This window comes from Urocitellus parryii, chromosome 3 (assembly GCF_045843805.1).
Source record: "Urocitellus parryii isolate mUroPar1 chromosome 3, mUroPar1.hap1, whole genome shotgun sequence".
In the NCBI taxonomy this organism is placed as follows: Eukaryota; Metazoa; Chordata; class Mammalia; order Rodentia; family Sciuridae; genus Urocitellus; species Urocitellus parryii.
In genome coordinates this window covers 85,758,750-85,775,649 of record NC_135533.1, presented here as the reverse complement: position 1 = coordinate 85,775,649, position 16,900 = coordinate 85,758,750, and the positions used below count along the sequence as shown (strand labels likewise).

At 43.4% G+C, this 16,900-nt stretch overlaps 1 protein-coding gene across 1 annotated transcript in view; it reads left to right on the top strand.

Annotated features, from left to right (window-relative positions):
- Positions 1-318: 318 nt before the first annotated feature.
- Positions 319-16,900, top strand: part of Jazf1 (JAZF zinc finger 1) — a 327,008-nt gene continuing 310,426 nt past the window's right edge. The window contains exon 1 of the mRNA XM_026407474.2: positions 319-496. Coding sequence (XP_026263259.1) covers positions 382-496 — 115 coding nt within the window. The 5' untranslated portion in view covers positions 319-381. The remainder of the gene's footprint in view (positions 497-16,900) is intronic.

The window sequence follows — 16,900 nt, the reverse complement described above, 5'->3', positions numbered from 1 at the left end:
CAGGCCTAGGGAGATAAAAGTTGGTGGCAGGCGCAGCCAGGTGAGGCCTCGGTCCGGGAGCGGAAGGTTGGGACCGCACAGCTGTAGCCGTGCGCCCTGGTCCCTCCTCCCAGCTGCGGCGGCCTCCCCCACCCCCACCCTCCCCGCGCCGCTCCCGACGCCGCCGCCGCTGCCGCCTCCCCTCTGCCTCCCGGTGGCTCCTCGCTCTCCTTCCATCTCTCTCGCCCCCTCTCCCTCCGTCCCGTCCTCTCCTCTCCCCTCACCCCGCCTCTCCCCCCCTCCCCCAGCCCCTCCTCTCCTCACCCCACCCGGCCTCCCTCCCTCCCTCCGCCCGCCCGGCGCTCGCAGAGCCGACACCAGGGGGGCTCTCGATGTAGCACCATGACAGGCATCGCCGCCGCCTCCTTCTTCTCCAATACCTGCCGATTCGGGGGCTGCGGACTCCACTTCCCCACCCTGGCAGACCTCATCGAGCACATCGAGGACAACCACATCGGTAAATGACCCGGGGGTGGGCGGGGGTGCCGGGCGCGCGGAAACTCTTGCCCAGGCGACAAGCCCCAGAATGGCCAGGGGTGGCCGGGAGGCAGAGAGGGAGGGAGGCGGCGGCAGGGCGGGGAGGGTGTGTGCGAGTCCCGGGGCTGGGGGTGGCGGGATGCAGAGGCGCTAGGTGCGGGGGAGGGGGGCGGGGAGCAGGCTCTGGTGGGGGAGGGGGCGGGCGCCCCGAGGTGCAGCGGGCCGGCCGGGGGACTCCGAGGGGCGTGCACGCGGGCTGCGAAGTGGTGGGAGTGGGGGTGCGCCGCGGCGGGGCGGCGGGGATGCGGCGGCGGGGCCGGGCGCCGGGGGAGGGGGCGCAGGGCGCGGCGGGCAGGCAGGCGGCAGGCGCTGGGCAGGCGCGCGGAGTTAGTTGGCCCGGGTGGTCCGAGCGGCCCGGGGTGTCGGGGGTGCGGGGGGCGGGCGCTGCACGCCGCCTGCCGCTTCCGCCCCGGCTCGAGCTGTCAGGGCTCGGCGGCGGCTGCAGCCGCTGGGAGGTGGGAGGGGGGGTGGGGGTGGCTCCACCGCGGCAGCCATTCCGCTTCCTCCTCCCACCGCCGCCGCCACTGCGTCCTGTCAGCGCCGGTTGCTAGGTGTGGTGCGTCGGGAGGGGGCCGGGGCCGGCGGCCACGGGCTGGCGGAGGACCCGGCGCTCGCCCTCTTCCCGGGTGGCGGCAGAGCGGGCCGGGGAAACGCGGGCCCCGGGGCCCTGGGCGCCCTCTCCTGCACCGGCCTGGCGCGGACGCCGGGGCGCTACGGGCTGAGGTTCCGGGTGCGCCCGCGGGCCGCGCCCAACACCCAGGGGCCCGGGCGCCCCCGAGGCCCTTACGACTGCGTCCGCTGTACAGCAGTCCCCGGGGCCGGCAGCCGGGCATTTAAATGCGCCCTGGCTCTACGATTTGCATTTCAAATGGTTCTAGGCCCGAGGTGCGCTGGCTGCGCCCAGGGATCCGCGGCGGCCTGCGCATTGCCCGGGCGCCGGGGACGCAGGGGAAGCGGGGACGGGAACGCCCCGCGGGGCGGCGGGTTTGCCTTAACGCCCAGGACCCAGGGACCTTTCAACAAGTCCTCTGATTCTCAGAAGTCCTTGCACACATTTCCACACTTCTATCCCGAGCCCCTATGAAGGGAGATGGGTCGGGTTCTTCTTGCTCTGGTGATCTAGCCACCTGCGGAAGGTGTGTCCAGCGTCCGCAAGTTGTCCTGTGTGGGCAGGAAGGTGAAGGGGGCGCGTGATGCCTCAGCGGGCTCTGTAATCCAGAGGACCTGCAAATTGCCCCAGGAAGCCCAAGTGAATGCCATGGATTCAGCCATGTGGATGCAGCTCACGTTTCTACAAAGTTGAGAGAATAAATCACGACTGCTGTGTATTTATGCATGAATAAAATGAGGCAGAGCCTTCTGCTCCTTTCCTATAATGCTCTTTGCACACAGTGGGTTCTTAATAAGCACTGAATGCTTGTTTGGAATGGGTTTTAATGGGCTATCCAAAATGGGAAATAATCATGGAACATGTTCACAAAATGAACAGGTAATTCTGATGAGTAATTGTCCAGGTTTTGAAACTTTCCAAGTTCCAAAACATTCGTGCCATAGCTTCTTCCATCTCTTTTTAATAAAAGCATCGCTGAAGAACTAGACTCTCTAGTTTTGGGAGTCTTAAAAGCAGTTGAATGGAGTAACAAATTTGCTGATTCATATCATGATTGGATAGTCCTAAGTGAATGTGCTTGAGAATATAAATCAGGTTTTTCATGATGGTTGGCTTAAAATAAAGTTAAAACTCCCATAATTCAAAGCTTCAGTCGAAATTTTGTTAGTTCCCATACCTTCTCTTATTCCCAATAATAGATGGAAAACAATAAATATAAATACTATAAATTTGAATTATATAAATATGTGTAAATAATATAAGTAAATAATATCTCCTGATCTGTGGAAAACTGTCTTTGCCTGCCCCGCCCATTCTCATTAACAGTTGTATTAGGATAAAAGAGAATTTGTGTAAGCTGAGTAATAATTTTACCCAATAATAATTGCTGGTCTAGTTGGACTGATTAAAAGAAAATATAAATTATTAAAATGTGTTAAAGACAATTATCTCTCTTGAGGATTTAGTTTGTAATCAGAGGTTTTAAGACTTAATTGTGGGCAAATTATAAAAGATTTTTTTATGTTTGCAGAAATTGTCTCAATATTGTGCAAACATTTTTTAAGACCGTTAAAGATTCATAAATTTCCTAAAACTCAACTTTTACATAATGGTATCTCACTCTCAAAGGACTACTGTTTATCTTTTAATGATGAAAATATTGGAAAATTATGTTTATAATAATGGTTATGACTTAGGCAAATTGTGTGGCAATTGCCTAACAATTACCATACTTTGGAAATAGTTTGAACCATCAAACTTTATGAAAAGAAAATGTTAAAATTAACAAATGCTTGAAATTCCCAGATTAAACAGAGTCATATAAATTGTTGTGTACTTCTGCTGAGAAGAAGGCCATGATTCTCAAAGGCAGCCCTGTATACAGAAAGAAGTAGGAATTAATTTTGTGAAGAATAAAAACATCCTGATTAGTAGGTAGCATTATATAAATATACTTATAAATATGCTTTTGATGAAGATACAAGTGAAAATATATAAGGTACTCTGTGAAAGGTATATTCACTTATTTTTCTATGCTATTTATTGTTTGTGATTCCATCTATACATTTTTGGAAATAATTAGTTACTTTATTAATAATTGATTTACTGATTTCATTGGAAATAATTAGTTATTTTATTAATAATTTATTTACTGATTTCATGTCTTTGTTAGCCAGTAGCTACATTAAAAGGATTCATTAAGAGACAACTAAGAGATATATGTTAATCTGCTTTTATTCAAAGGTCTTATTATTTAGGTAATAGTTTCATCTTCAGGATTTTCTGGGTTACTACTATTTAGCCACTAGTCAGAACCCTTAAGCAATCATGAAATGAAGGTTTATGGGTACTCTGGCATGTGTCTCACTTAATAGATTTTTTTCCCCAAGACCTATAGTTTTCATTATAACTATCATGTTTAATCCAAATCTATTAAGTGTATTAAGTTGTGAGTAGTTGTCATTGCAATCTTACGCGTATACACATAGCTCTTGTAGGTTTTTCCTTTGCTTATTTTTGTGGTTCTGGGGATTGTACCTAAGCTCTCACATAGACAAACATGAACTCTAGCACCTGAGCTATATCCCAGCACATTGTTTTTAACTGTTTTTCTCTTCCCATAAGGAACACGGATTGGGGGCTTTGGAGACCATCCTTTTTTATCTATTTTTCTTCTTGGAAGAGTGCTGTACTCATGATCCTATTTTTTTTTCCCTTACATCTCACTGCTGATTCAGTACTGGAGCAACTGTCTCAATGAACAACCCAAGTATCCCAACTGAAACCCTCCCCCACACCCCACTTAAGTTGCCTAGAAATCCCACAGCCCTGCAACTGTGAAGTGCTTCTCCACCAGCTTTGCTATCAATTCATAGCCCTGGCGCTGTTTCCTGGAGACGGGAAAAGCTGGTCGGTGATTGTTTGCTTCTCATTGTAAGTAGATACTTGAGTTTGTAGAAACTCTTAGCATGAACATCCTAGATAGTTAAACCGGTTACCAGGAATCTTAGAAACACCAATAGCACTAAAGTTAGCACTGAAGGTCATGCCCCAGACATATGAAATGCCTGAATCTCACTGCTATGAAATAATTTGTAAAAGTAATTTTGAATTTTGAATTTATGTGATAATCTATATTGAATACTTACTATCAGGTACAGTTCTAGGCACTTTATATTTTTGGTGAAGGAAATAAAGATCCCAGTTCTTCAGAGATATTACATTCTAGTTGAGGGAGGGAGACAATAACCATTTGAAATAATGATAAAGTATGTGGGAAGAAAAGAGGAAAGTTAGAGCAAGGTAAGATAGATTGGGAGAAAGAAATGTTGGAATTTTAGATAGGTTTCTCAGGATAGGCCTTGTTCTCACAAGCTGATATTGGCTCAAACCTTGAAAGAGGTGTGAGAGTTAGCAGTGACATCTGTGGAGCATCCAGGTCCAGACAGTGTGGCCAGAGGCACTTTAGACTCTGGCAAAGGGCTTCCCCGCTGTGGACTTGGAAAGTGGTGTCAAGGCCAGTGGCTTCCATCATGGCCTTTCCTTGTGGCCTGAATTTATTTGAAAAAACCCCAGGACTAGAAAGAGACACTGTGCCTTTGCCTATGAGTACGTTCCCCTGAGGACCTTTCCTGTGGGGAGAAGGAATGACTGAATGAATAAATAACTGAGTGAATGAAAGGCTTGTTGCTGCCTGCCTGCTCTCTGCTTGTACCCTGTGGCTTGGCAGCTGGATCCCCCTCCCCCATTGCTCCCTCCTTTCCTTCCCAAGAAGGGCCCAGATCCAGAGCCAGGGGAGGTTTGAAATGCACGTGGGCACCCTGGATCTAAAATTTCATTGCCATCTCTTCAGTAGTTTCTCTGCTCATTTCTCATCTGTGAACAGTCAGCTCACCCTTTAGAAAACAGCCCTTTCAAACATTCTGTCTCACAAATTTCATGAACTTGTGATTGTTTTCCTTTAGTGTACAGTTTTCTGACATGTAACTGAAATGTGTCGACCCTAAAACTTGGCTTGCAACTGACTGGGTGGACCAAAGCCTCTGTATTCTTCAGAAAATAGTCTCCTTTAGAATTCACATATTTTGTAGCCCTCTCTTACCTAGACAGTTCTGGCAATGCAAATTGACAGCTGTTTTCAGAGATCCCAATTCTTCCCTGTTGGTAACAGTGAAGCTGCCTTGAGGCTGGAGCTGGCTGGTAACACTTGATGTGAGGGGCTTTCCTAGGACTATTTGGAAGCCAAAGGCCTTGTAGACTGAGGGCTGAGAGACAGAAGACAGTGCCGCTGAATCTGTTAGAAGTGGTGCTTTTTCTAGTTTTTGTTCTGTGCCTCCCATTTCTCAGTCATCCTCTCCTTGCCCCTGCCTTTATATCTTGACAGCACAGACATGTTCTGGATAATGAACAATATTTGCTGGATTGTACACATATTTTGTTTCATGATAATCTAATAGGTGATAAATTAGTTGCATATTGACCTGGTTAAAATAAAATGTCAGAAATTTGTTGTATTTTTTTTCACGTATCTTTCATTTCATATGCTGAATCAGTTTAAATCAAATTATGTTTGCCCCATACAATAAGAACTGGAATGCTGCAGTAGTCTTCACCATGTTTTATTTTTAAAGCCTAGCTGCAAGCAGGGACCAGATTAATGGATATTCACTTTAAGGATGAAGTCTTTCCAATAACTCTTTCTCCACTTTGGCAGAAGTCGAAGGGACTCTTCGTGGGTCACTAACTGTAGACTTTCTGCCCAACACCAAAGAACATTGACAGTCTCCTGATGGCTAGTTTTCCTTGCCTGGCTCACCCACTGGCCTTGTAAAGGAAGCACTGTTCATTGCTGCCAGGCTATATCATAGGGTCTTTCTCCCGAGATGGATGTCCTTGACTGGATAAGGTCTTGATACCAGATTATTAATGCTGAGATAGTCACTGTTTCTTTGGTATCATGTATATAATTTATAAGGAGGGGGACAATGGGGGGGTACTATGTATAATATATAATCCATATATAGGTAATATATATATAGTATATTTACATATGCATGTAATGGCACATACAGTAGTTGCTGTCTCTGTGGGAGATACATTCCAGGATCCCTAGTGGATGCCTGAAACCATGGATAATACCAAACACACATTCTTTCTTTCTATCCATCCATCCATCCATCCATTCATCTGCTTTGGTTTTTCCTATATGTTGCCATCATTTGGAACATATTTTCAGTTCATATCCTTCATCTATACAAATTTAATGCCTTTTTTGTTTTAACATGCGCTATGGCTGTTAAATTCTGTAAAAACTACCAAGAATTTCTTTTTTCTTTCTTCTCAATTTTTTTTATCAGTTCTAGAATGTTATTTTCTTTCTTTCCTTATTAATTTGTGAATTTTCACCTTTTCACACAAAGAAAGCATGTATGATCTGACTTGCCAGCATCACAATTCTTATACTTTGGGGCCATTATAAGCCCATTTATAAAAAAATATTTATTTTTTAGTTTTAAGTGGACAAAATATCTTTATTTTACATTTATGTGGTGCTGAGGATTGAACTCAGTATCTCAAGCATGCTTAGGCGAGCATTCTACCACTAAGCCACAACCTCAGCCTAATTATAAACCCATTTTGTTCTATCAATCCAAATGTGGAGCAATTATAAAAACTTAAATTGAACAACAAATATACCACTTATAGTAATTACAAAATAATATTTGAATATATATTATATTTGCAGAATTAAAAACTTGGGACTTATGGATTAAGTAAAATAAGCACTGTGATACCTAGACAGTTGAACTGGATACTAAGGGACTAGTAGGTGGGTACTATTATTAGTGAGTACTATTACTGCATCGATACACTGGACACAAAGATGATTCACACCCTGGGCAGGATCATGCATGATTTTATCATACTACCCAGAATGGCATATAATTTAAAACTTATGAACTGCTTATTATTAGAATTGTCAGTTTAATATTTTTGGACTGAAATTGACTGAGTAATTGAAACCATGGAAAGTAAAACTCCAAATAAGGGAAGACTACCGCATATAATATGTAATAAGTGATGTGTGTGTATATATTGCCACATACATTTTCATATGTGTATAATATCTATATGCATATATATATGTATGTGTATATATGAATATATGTGTGTGTAGAGGTATAGATTTATGTTCCTCCCCCCTCTTGCTCCTTCTCCCTTTCTCTTAGAAATATGTATGGTAGTCTTCACTGAGTATTTCTTCTATGCCAGTACTTAACATAGTGCTTCCTGTCTCCAAGGAGTTGAAATTTATTTGGAGAGACCGGACATGAATGTACAAGGTAAATGATGAATAATAATAGGGACCTCAAGGACAAATTTATTGTGAAGCCAATGAAGCTCAAGCCCCAGGGCCCCTTCCTAATATAAAACATTGTTTGCCATTTTAAAATATATTGCTAGGGCCCACCCAGTATTTCCTTTTAAATCTCCACATTTTATAAGGCCTTTTTCAAATTTCCTTAATATAAACTATCCCAAACTAAATGTGTAACCTGTATTTCTCTGTATGCCACAAACATTCAAATCCATAAATACCTCTTTACATATGCACACACCCAGAGAATAATAGGTGCAGAGGAGGAGTCTCTGGAGGAATCCTGTATATGTATCGATTCATTCACAGGGTCATAACTTGTAAAATTTGAAAAAGAAATATTTTAATACCATCGTTCTCCTCTCCGACTTCCCTTCTGTTACATTTCTCTGTGGGTTTGATGACATTGGAGTTGAGAGTATTTTTGAGATACAGCTAAGGGGAAGTTGAACTGGGGACATATTTAGTTTTGAATTTGGTGGGATGATGGCCATAGTTCATCTCTGTGTCTAGTTACATTATCCTTAGCCATTCTGGGGTAGGAATCACTTCTTAAAATACCACCCATTATGCCAGCCCATTTGAAGTCCATACACAAAGGCACAGGTCAGAAGTAGCATTGCAGCATCAACCTGAACTAGGACATCTGCCCTGGGGAATCTGGCTTGAAATATAGGGAACTGGAAGCTTGTCTGTGAATGTATAAAATTCTTAGTGGAGGATTCAGTTCTTACCTAAATGTAGTCAGTATGAGCTGTCTTCTTTTAGGAATATATTCAGTGACCCAAATATACAGTTACAAATGCCCCGTTTTAAAATGGTAATTCTATGAATGTGTCTTGTTCATTTGCCATGAATTTATATTGATAACACCAAAAAATAGTAACAACAAATTGGCTAATGAGTATCATGAATACAAAGAATACTTAGAGTTAGTAGAAGAAAACTTGAAATACCCTGAATTTTTTACTCTAAGGTGAAAGAAAATTAATACAAGTGTATATGATTTTGACAATTATGAAAATTTATATGGAGTTACTAAGAAAGCACTCTGTTTTCTAAATTATCAATAATTAAAAATAAAATTTGATCACCCATGCTTGAGGGAAGACTAAGTTGTCTTTTCACCCTATAGAATGTGAACACTAATATAAATCATTTCCATTGAGACATTCATCAGAATGTACAGCTCCAAAGAGGTATTTATAGCAGTGTGTGGGGCAGTTAATTAATACATGTATGGATTCTTTTTCTGGATTTTAGCTTTGTGATGTTCAGGTAATTCCAGCTTGTATAAAACTTTGTGTTTTCTAGTGCTTTTTTTTTTTTTTTTTCCTCATGAAGAGGGTCTAAAGCTGCAGACCCTATAAAACTTGCATCCATTCCCTGAAATCCTAGTTGGGGAGTCCTTAGTGCTGGAGACTTTTCAGGTAGTATTTGATTTACCCTCACAGCGTGGCTATGAGATAGACATTACCACATCCTAAAAGGGCTGTTTTCCAATTTGCAGTTAAATATGCTCCCATACTAGTGGTAATGGCTCACTTAGTGAGAGATGAGCTAGAATGTTCATCTTGGTATGATTATAAAAGAAATATTTTCCTTCAGGACATAAAATTTGTTCCATCTCAATAAATGTCATTATTATAATCAGTCCTCCTTTTGTCCTGTGGTGCCTGCCTGTGGATGTACCCAGTGAGTGTGCCTTACACTGTGTGCTGTGACTATCCCCCCAAAACTCAGCTCCTTCCTGGAGGACAGGGTCTGTCCTCTTCCTCCAGAAGTGTTTTCACAAATGAAAATGGAATGAAAGTAAAACCCTAGCTATACCTTTGCACTGTGAAAAGGATAAGATACAAAGCTAACTGTGGGCTATGGAAAGCACCTCTGCACCTATTATTCTCTGGATGTGTGCCTGTAGAGAGAGGAATTTATGGATTTGAATGTTTGTGGCATACAGAGAAATACAAGTTATGCAATTAGTTTGGGTTAGTTTATATGAAGGAAATTTGAAAAAGGCCTTATAAAATATGGAGATTTAAAAGAAAATCAACCTTTTTTATATTTACACTTGGAAAGAGAACTTTGTCCTTTTCCAGGTTGAGGATATCATGAAGCTCAGTTAAATTATTTCTTGTCTTACTTACAGTGTTCGCTTGCCTAGAACATGCTGACCCCTAAACAACCTCCACGGTGCCAGGACAGGAGCATGTCCTCTTCCTCTTCCATGCCAGGGCATCTGACCTAAAGGAGGCAGGAGGCAGCGTGGCGGAGGCTTGGGCTGAAGTACCCAGAACTAGATTTTGAATCCTGATCCCATCAACTTTCATCTTTTCAAATTTGGGCAGTGAAGAGAAAGTGAGGAATAAGAGACGGGTAAGAGAGAAATGAAAGACAGAGACCAGGCAGAGATACACAGAGAGTTTATTTGTCAGAGTTGACAAATAAAGGCCATCTCTATAGCAGAGGGAGGCAAAACAGGCTTGGGTTCTGGGACTTTTATGAGGGAGGCTCAGGAGTCAGAGCCCAGCGGTCCTAATGAGGGTGGTTAAGGGTTGGGTCTGACTGAGGGAGTGGTGAGCCTTTCTCAAAAACCTTGGGTGAGAAAGCGAAACTTTTTTTCCTTAAAGTGGAGGCTGTCACTTAAGATGGCCTTCCAGATACTAAGCAAGGACCTTATAGGCAGCACTGACAGTCTTATTTGTGTAAGATACACAGTAAATATTAATCTCCTACTGGTGAGTTGTTTTTCACATGCACTGTGCAGTACTAGTCCCATTTGATATAGGAGGACACAAGGACATGGACCAAATAACAAGCCCCAACAACGTAAAAGGGAGCAAGAGTCAGGTGTCCTCCACCTCCCATACTGAGAGCTTGTCCTTTATAGCCTAAATTGTAATGTTTTACGCGACCAAGATGTTTGCTTCAGGATCTCTCTGTTTCCCTGGGTGGCCTCAAGCAATCCTGCTGCCTCAGCCTCTTGAGTAGCTGGGAGAGTCCCCAGGTGCTTACCACTGTGCCTGACTGATTTTTGCATTTTAATAGAAGGCTCTTCCCCCACCTAAATGTCCTAGGATGGAAAGACTGGACTTCCTGTGATTCTTTTTTGTATAGGAATCCTTTGAATAGTGGGGGAACATTTTGATGGCGCTTTCTGGTAGGAAACATTCCAGAATGTTTCAAGAAAGAAAACCCTAAGTAGGCTGGGGGAACTCAGGAGCATACCATTATTACAGTAAGAACAATGAAAACAATAACATACTGATTCTAAAATGCTTATAGTCCCTGATTGTCTAAAAATGCCAGCTAGTTTTCTCACATTCCCTGATATTTGTTTGGGGCGTTGGGACTCCTGACAAACCTACTACCCAACCCTATCTGCACACACAAACTTCTCTTTCCTTTAGATCTTCAAAATTAAAATCATTATGTTTATGCCCTGCATTTAAAAAAATTACTTTGTAGCAGCCAAGTGCAGAGGCATACGCCTATAATTCCAGTGACTTGGGAGGCAGAGGCAGGAAGATTGTGAGTTCAAAGCCAGACTCAGCAATTTGGCGAGGCCCTAAGCAACTTAGCAAGACCCTGTCTCAAAACACAAAAGGGGCTAGGGATATGGCTTAGTGGTTGAGTGACCCTGGGTTTAACCCCCCAAACTCACCCCCCCCCCACCAAAATAGTTAATTTGGACCAATGAGATATATTGGGACCCAGGTGTCAACGGTGTGAGTTCAGAACAGAAAAATCTGGGTGCTCTTGCCCTGTGTTTAGAGCCCTTCCTGCAGATGCTTCACTGGTAGCATCCAAAGGGAGGGCACACTTTGGGTCAGGTCACTCTATCACCATACCTAAAATAGCTAGTTCAAATGCCGCAGTCTGGCTGGGCACAAAATAACCGAGCCACCAGGAGGCACTTGTAGGTTCAAACAGGAACTACTTTATTGCCCGAACTCTCATCGGCCTCCACGCGCACTCCCTGGGAACTCTCCTAGTCCTCTACAGGGCTCCATGAAAACTCAACAGGAACTCTGCAAGAACTCAAAAGTAGCGCAGGCACAGGAGGCAGCAGGAGCCGGACAGCAGGGGTCTATATACAACTGAATACACAACAATTTCAATCCAGCATCATCGAGTCACAGCAATTATACACAGCTTAACTTAATTATCATCATCTTAATGGCTTGCTGGCATCACCTCTCAACCACTCCTTCTGGCAAAATGCCAGGCGCCATCCCAACTCGGCTGTGGCTCTCAACATTCAAGAGTATGATTTAAACATCTGGGCTTAAAACCAAAGCACCTTGTTGTGATCTAACTCATTCAGTAAAAGTGTCTTGACTGCTAGTTTAGTCTCCTGGTTCTCCGTATGTGGCAGAATGATAGAGGTAATGGCAAAACCAGGAATCTCACAGATTTGTACAGTTTAAGTCAACTGAGCATTATGGTAATAAGCTTAAGTGAGCATGAATTACGCTGATGCTGCTTCGGGTATCAAATGTCACATGAAGAAAATGGGGGTTTCTGAAGTTTCAGTGTCACATGGTACAGAAAACTGATCACATGGTACAGAAAACCTTTGCCTCTGCAATTGCAGGTGAGCATTCGCCATGTCTCTACTTTACTCCTTGAACTAATCTCACTGTGTTTAGGAACCGGATGGGCTGGTGCACTGGAACTAAGACTCGTCCTAGTCACACAGGTGTTTTGTAGCCCACATGTAACCTGGAGATAGTTTAGATTTTATAAATATGCCAAGTGCATCTTTAGTAGGATCTTTCTAACACTAGACATCTGGTGTTTGGCACCAGCTCAGCCAAATGGTTGAAGATGTGTGATTTCAACTAATGTGTCTCAATATTCTGCCTGGATTGGAAAGTCCTTTTTATATGTTGGCTTCACTTCAGCAATTTGAGGGGCCCACAGCAAAATATCTGCTGTTAAAATATGCAAACATCAGACAAGAATTTTGGTCAAGAGATGTTATGCATGCACTTCCTCCCAGATGTTACAATAGAGGAATCCTATTTTGTCAGTCCCTGGGAAGATGATGGCATCTTAGGGACTACCTGATGAATATTGTAAAGTAGTAAGAGTGATTCTCATTGTGGCCCATGGAAGTCAGACTTAATGATTTGCAAGTCACATCTATGTCAGTAGAGTTTACACTACTGGTTTCAACACAGATCATATTCAGAATCACTTGGGCAAACCTGGAGAAAATAAGGACACCTGGGCTTCACCCAAGGACTTCCAGTGTAATTGGCCCGAGTGGAGTGGTCTGGACTAAATGTCTGTTTTTAACACTTGAACTTGAAGTCGATGCTAATACATTGTGCCAGGGTTGAATCTCGTCAGTTCACAGCAAGGACTATGGCGTTCTCTAAAGGAATCAGGCTTTGAAAGGGGTGGGACCTTTTTGGGTTTCAGTTCTATAGATTTTAGTTGTGCTGGAGGCAGGCATTGACAATACCTAAGTCTGAAGATACTATACTGTGTCTCATGTCCAGTTAGAGTAGAAATGCTCACCCTGGGGAGTTTGTGGCCTCAGGATCTCAAACCAGAATACCTCCAGGTATGGTATATGTCCCCAGTGGCCAAGCTCTGTTTAATTGACTCTGGCAAACTGAAGAGCTCTTGCTTCCCATAAAAAAGCAATTACTGCTGTGTTGGAGATTAGGCCTCTGTTGAAAGAGACAAGCTAGGAATTAATATTTTTATGTGAAATCTATCTTTAAATGCTGGCAATATTGATGAATTTAAAGGCCAAACAATGTGCCTCCCCACCCAATTACAGTGTTTAGGTAGAGATATTATTTTAGGTCGGATGCTTTGAAGAAGCTCATGTAAATGGTGGGATGCAGGGTCACCTTTGTAGATAGTTGCTGTCAGCAACAGAAAAATATATGAACTAGAGATGGTATCATTAGACAGAACAGTAGCTTATAGTTGTTGTTTTAAATTTTCCCTTTGTCCTTCATGAAAGTTTTTAACTGTTTTTAACATGAAATATATATGATTAAAATTTTTCTCGTATACCAACTTCCAAAGCCTTAATCCTAAAAGCATAGTCCCCAACTTTCTGTGGTTTGATTTACAATTTTTTGATTTTGTGTTACTGTGAAAGTGATATACGTTCAGTAGAAACCGTACTTTGAATTCTGAATTTGGATCTTTTCCAGGAAAGTGATATGCAGTGGTATCCTCTCTCTCTGGATGCTGGGCAGGGGGAGTGAGCCACAGCTGCCAGTCAGGCACGCGATCACCAGGGGACACAACTGAACTGCAGTGTGCCTTGCAGCTGTGAGACCCAGTAGATTAGGTGGATTAAATCCATTTTCCACTTACCAATATCTTCAGCTTATGGTGGGTTTTCTGGCGTCAGTGGAGGAGCACCTGTATTTAGGAGCATCTGGATCATAATGAGTAGCCTTCTGTCCTCTGAGGGGGTGGAGAGAAGCAGGACCACTCAGAAACTCTCTCTGGAGTGTTCTCATTATGGCAAACCACCTTCAACAGACAGTTTGAGCATCCTCTTACCTAAAATATGGAAGGAAACTTAGAGGTGGGCTAGTCCAGCTAGCTGATTCTGTGGATGAAGAAGCAGAGCAAAGGCAGGCCTCCTTAGTCATAAGGAGGAAAGAACAGCCCCAAGCACCGGCCAGCTTGGTTCTCATGAGTGTAAAGCCTGGGAGACACAGCTGTGCCTCTGCAGTCCCTGTACTGAGTGCTTCTGGAGTCACCCAGTTTGCTTCCCTTGGAGGCCTGGCTTTGATCTTTCTGTCTAGTTATATAACCTCTCTGAGCCTCATTTTCTTCATCTGTAAAATGGGGTGGCAGAACACGCATCCCTCATCGATGGTGAGTTCTGAAGGAAAGGGAGCCCCCAGTTAGTTCCCTGGGTTGTCTTCTGTGGGTTGCTGAGCAGGCGACTGTCCTAGAGTCGGTTGTGGGTGTTGCCTCTGCAGTCCTGCCAGGCACGTGTCATGGGCCATGTCATTTGATTCCTCTAGTTTTAATTCTACTTCTGTCCAGTGGAGGTGGGAACAGTACTTATCTCAGAGTGTTGTTATGAGGATTAGTTAAAAGCATGCGTATGAAGGTCCTGGCAACCAGGAAGCACCCCATAGATGAGAACACCGACGCCACCGCACCATCCGTTGGTGGTGTTCCCATCGCCACTCACTCTTCGGACCGGACCCTTCTGTCCTCTTCTTGTTTTCATAACACAGTGGAAGAAATACAATCAAAATAGCAATGTAGGTTTCTGTTTTTTTGGTTGAACATTCGTACTGGGAGATCTTTGGTAGACTTTGATTTCCCTTGTAGCACAGTTTTGGTTTGTGTTTGTGGAAGTCATAGTGAGTGGTCCTAGGAATCTATGGGCTGTTATAACATTCCACACACACATTCTTGCTGCTTCAAAATATACCGGCCTTAATTTAGTATCGTTTTTGCAGATATAAGTTTTTGAGACATTAGGTCATATGATTAAACACGATTTTCTGTTTAGGAGAAAAAGCATTTCAAGGGTCTAGAGAGGTTTATTTAACTAAATAAAAGAAAACACTTTTTTTTTCTTGCAACAACTGAGCAATGAAAAAATGGGAGACACTTTATATATGTTATTTGTAAAGATTGATTGTGAAAGGACTTGTAGGGCTTTTATGAAGAATTTCAGAACATGCTTTAGAAAGCCATGCCTTCCTCTTTAAATGCTGTGCATCTCTTTAATAATAGTCTCCGAAATGTCACAGACTCTGATTCTGGAAGCTTCCCAGGAAAGGCCGGGGTAGGCCTTGTTTGAGAAACTCAAGTAGCAATGGTTGCTTATTTAATATGGAGAATATTTAAAATACTTCATTCCTAAACACTGTTTGGCAGTATCACTTGAAGTCATTTTCAGTCCTATAGAATAGATGCCCCAGGTTCTCCCCTGTAGAGTATGCTGGGATCCTGGAGTTAAGCAGCTTGGTCCAGGCTTCTTTGACTTAGCAGTGGTTGATTGAGAACATGATTTTCAACCTTTTTATTCTTGAGGGCCCCTTTCGTTATTTTCCTTCTCCTTCCCCTTGGGTTCTTTGTTTTGAAAGATTTTGTCAAAAAACATGCTGACTTAATAAGTAATTAAATGCTTACTTTTTTTATTTTCCATGCAGCAACATTTAAAACTCCCTCCCTAGTTTACATGTATAGTAAATATTTAGTGCCAACGGTGCAAGCCCTGTCTAGAAGATGGGGATACAGTTGTGAATCACACGATTAAAGTCCTTGTGCTCGTGGGGGAAGTCGACAAAACACAAATATGTAAGATGATTTCCAGCCATCCAGTGAGTGAGAGGACCGAAGGTAGGAGGTGGTTTTAGTTAGCTTTTTCTCCATCGTACTAAAAGACCCCAACAGCACAATTGTAGGGGAGGAAAAGCTGATTTCGGGGTACACAGTTTTAGATGTTCTGTCCACAGACACCCAGCCCTATTCCTTGGGGCATAAGGTGAGGCAGGACATCATGGTGGAAGAGTGTGGCAGAGGGAAGCAGTCAAAAGATGATCAGTAAACTGAGAGAGAGCTCTCCACTTGACAAATATAAACATACACCCCGAAGAAGCCACGCTCCCAATGACCCACCTCCTGCAGCCACACTCCACTGACTCTCATAACTCGATCATTTCCCCTTTGAACCCTCCTGCAGCGTTTCTGGGGGACACCTCATATCCAAACCATAACAAAGGCTTACTTGAGGAGAGGTGGTCTAAAGATGAGGCGGGATGGAGGGAGGTATCTCTGAAGGGGCTTAGTGGACAGGGGACTGAAAGAGCCATGTAGGCATTGAAGGAAGAAGTATTCTAGGCAGAGGGACCAGCAAGGGCCTGAGGCAGGAGTGTCTGGTGGCAGGAGCAGAGGGAGTAAGGAGGAGAGCAGGAAGTGGGGACAAGAGGGGAGTCAGCACCCAGTGTCAGGCAGTGTCACCACACACGGTGAAAATAAGTCCAGCCCCAACCAAGGATGTGGAACATCCTGTGGCTTCATTATGGTTAGTTTCCACTGGGCTTTTTCGTAACATTTAAATAGCTCAGAAGACCCATTGCCACCTTCAAAGTCCTGGAGGGATCTGGGAAACCCTAATTGGGAACTCTAATTCTTTTAAGTCTGGTTGGTTTGTTTTTTAAGCCCCAAAGTGCTATTTATTTTTTTTTGAAATTTATATTGAAGTAAACATTTTTTAACTAATATAATGATGAACAGCATATCATGGCAGTTCACATAGCATTTGCTATTTTATTTTGAAGCAGGAGAGAAAAAAGAGGATGATCTCTAGTCATGATACAAAATAA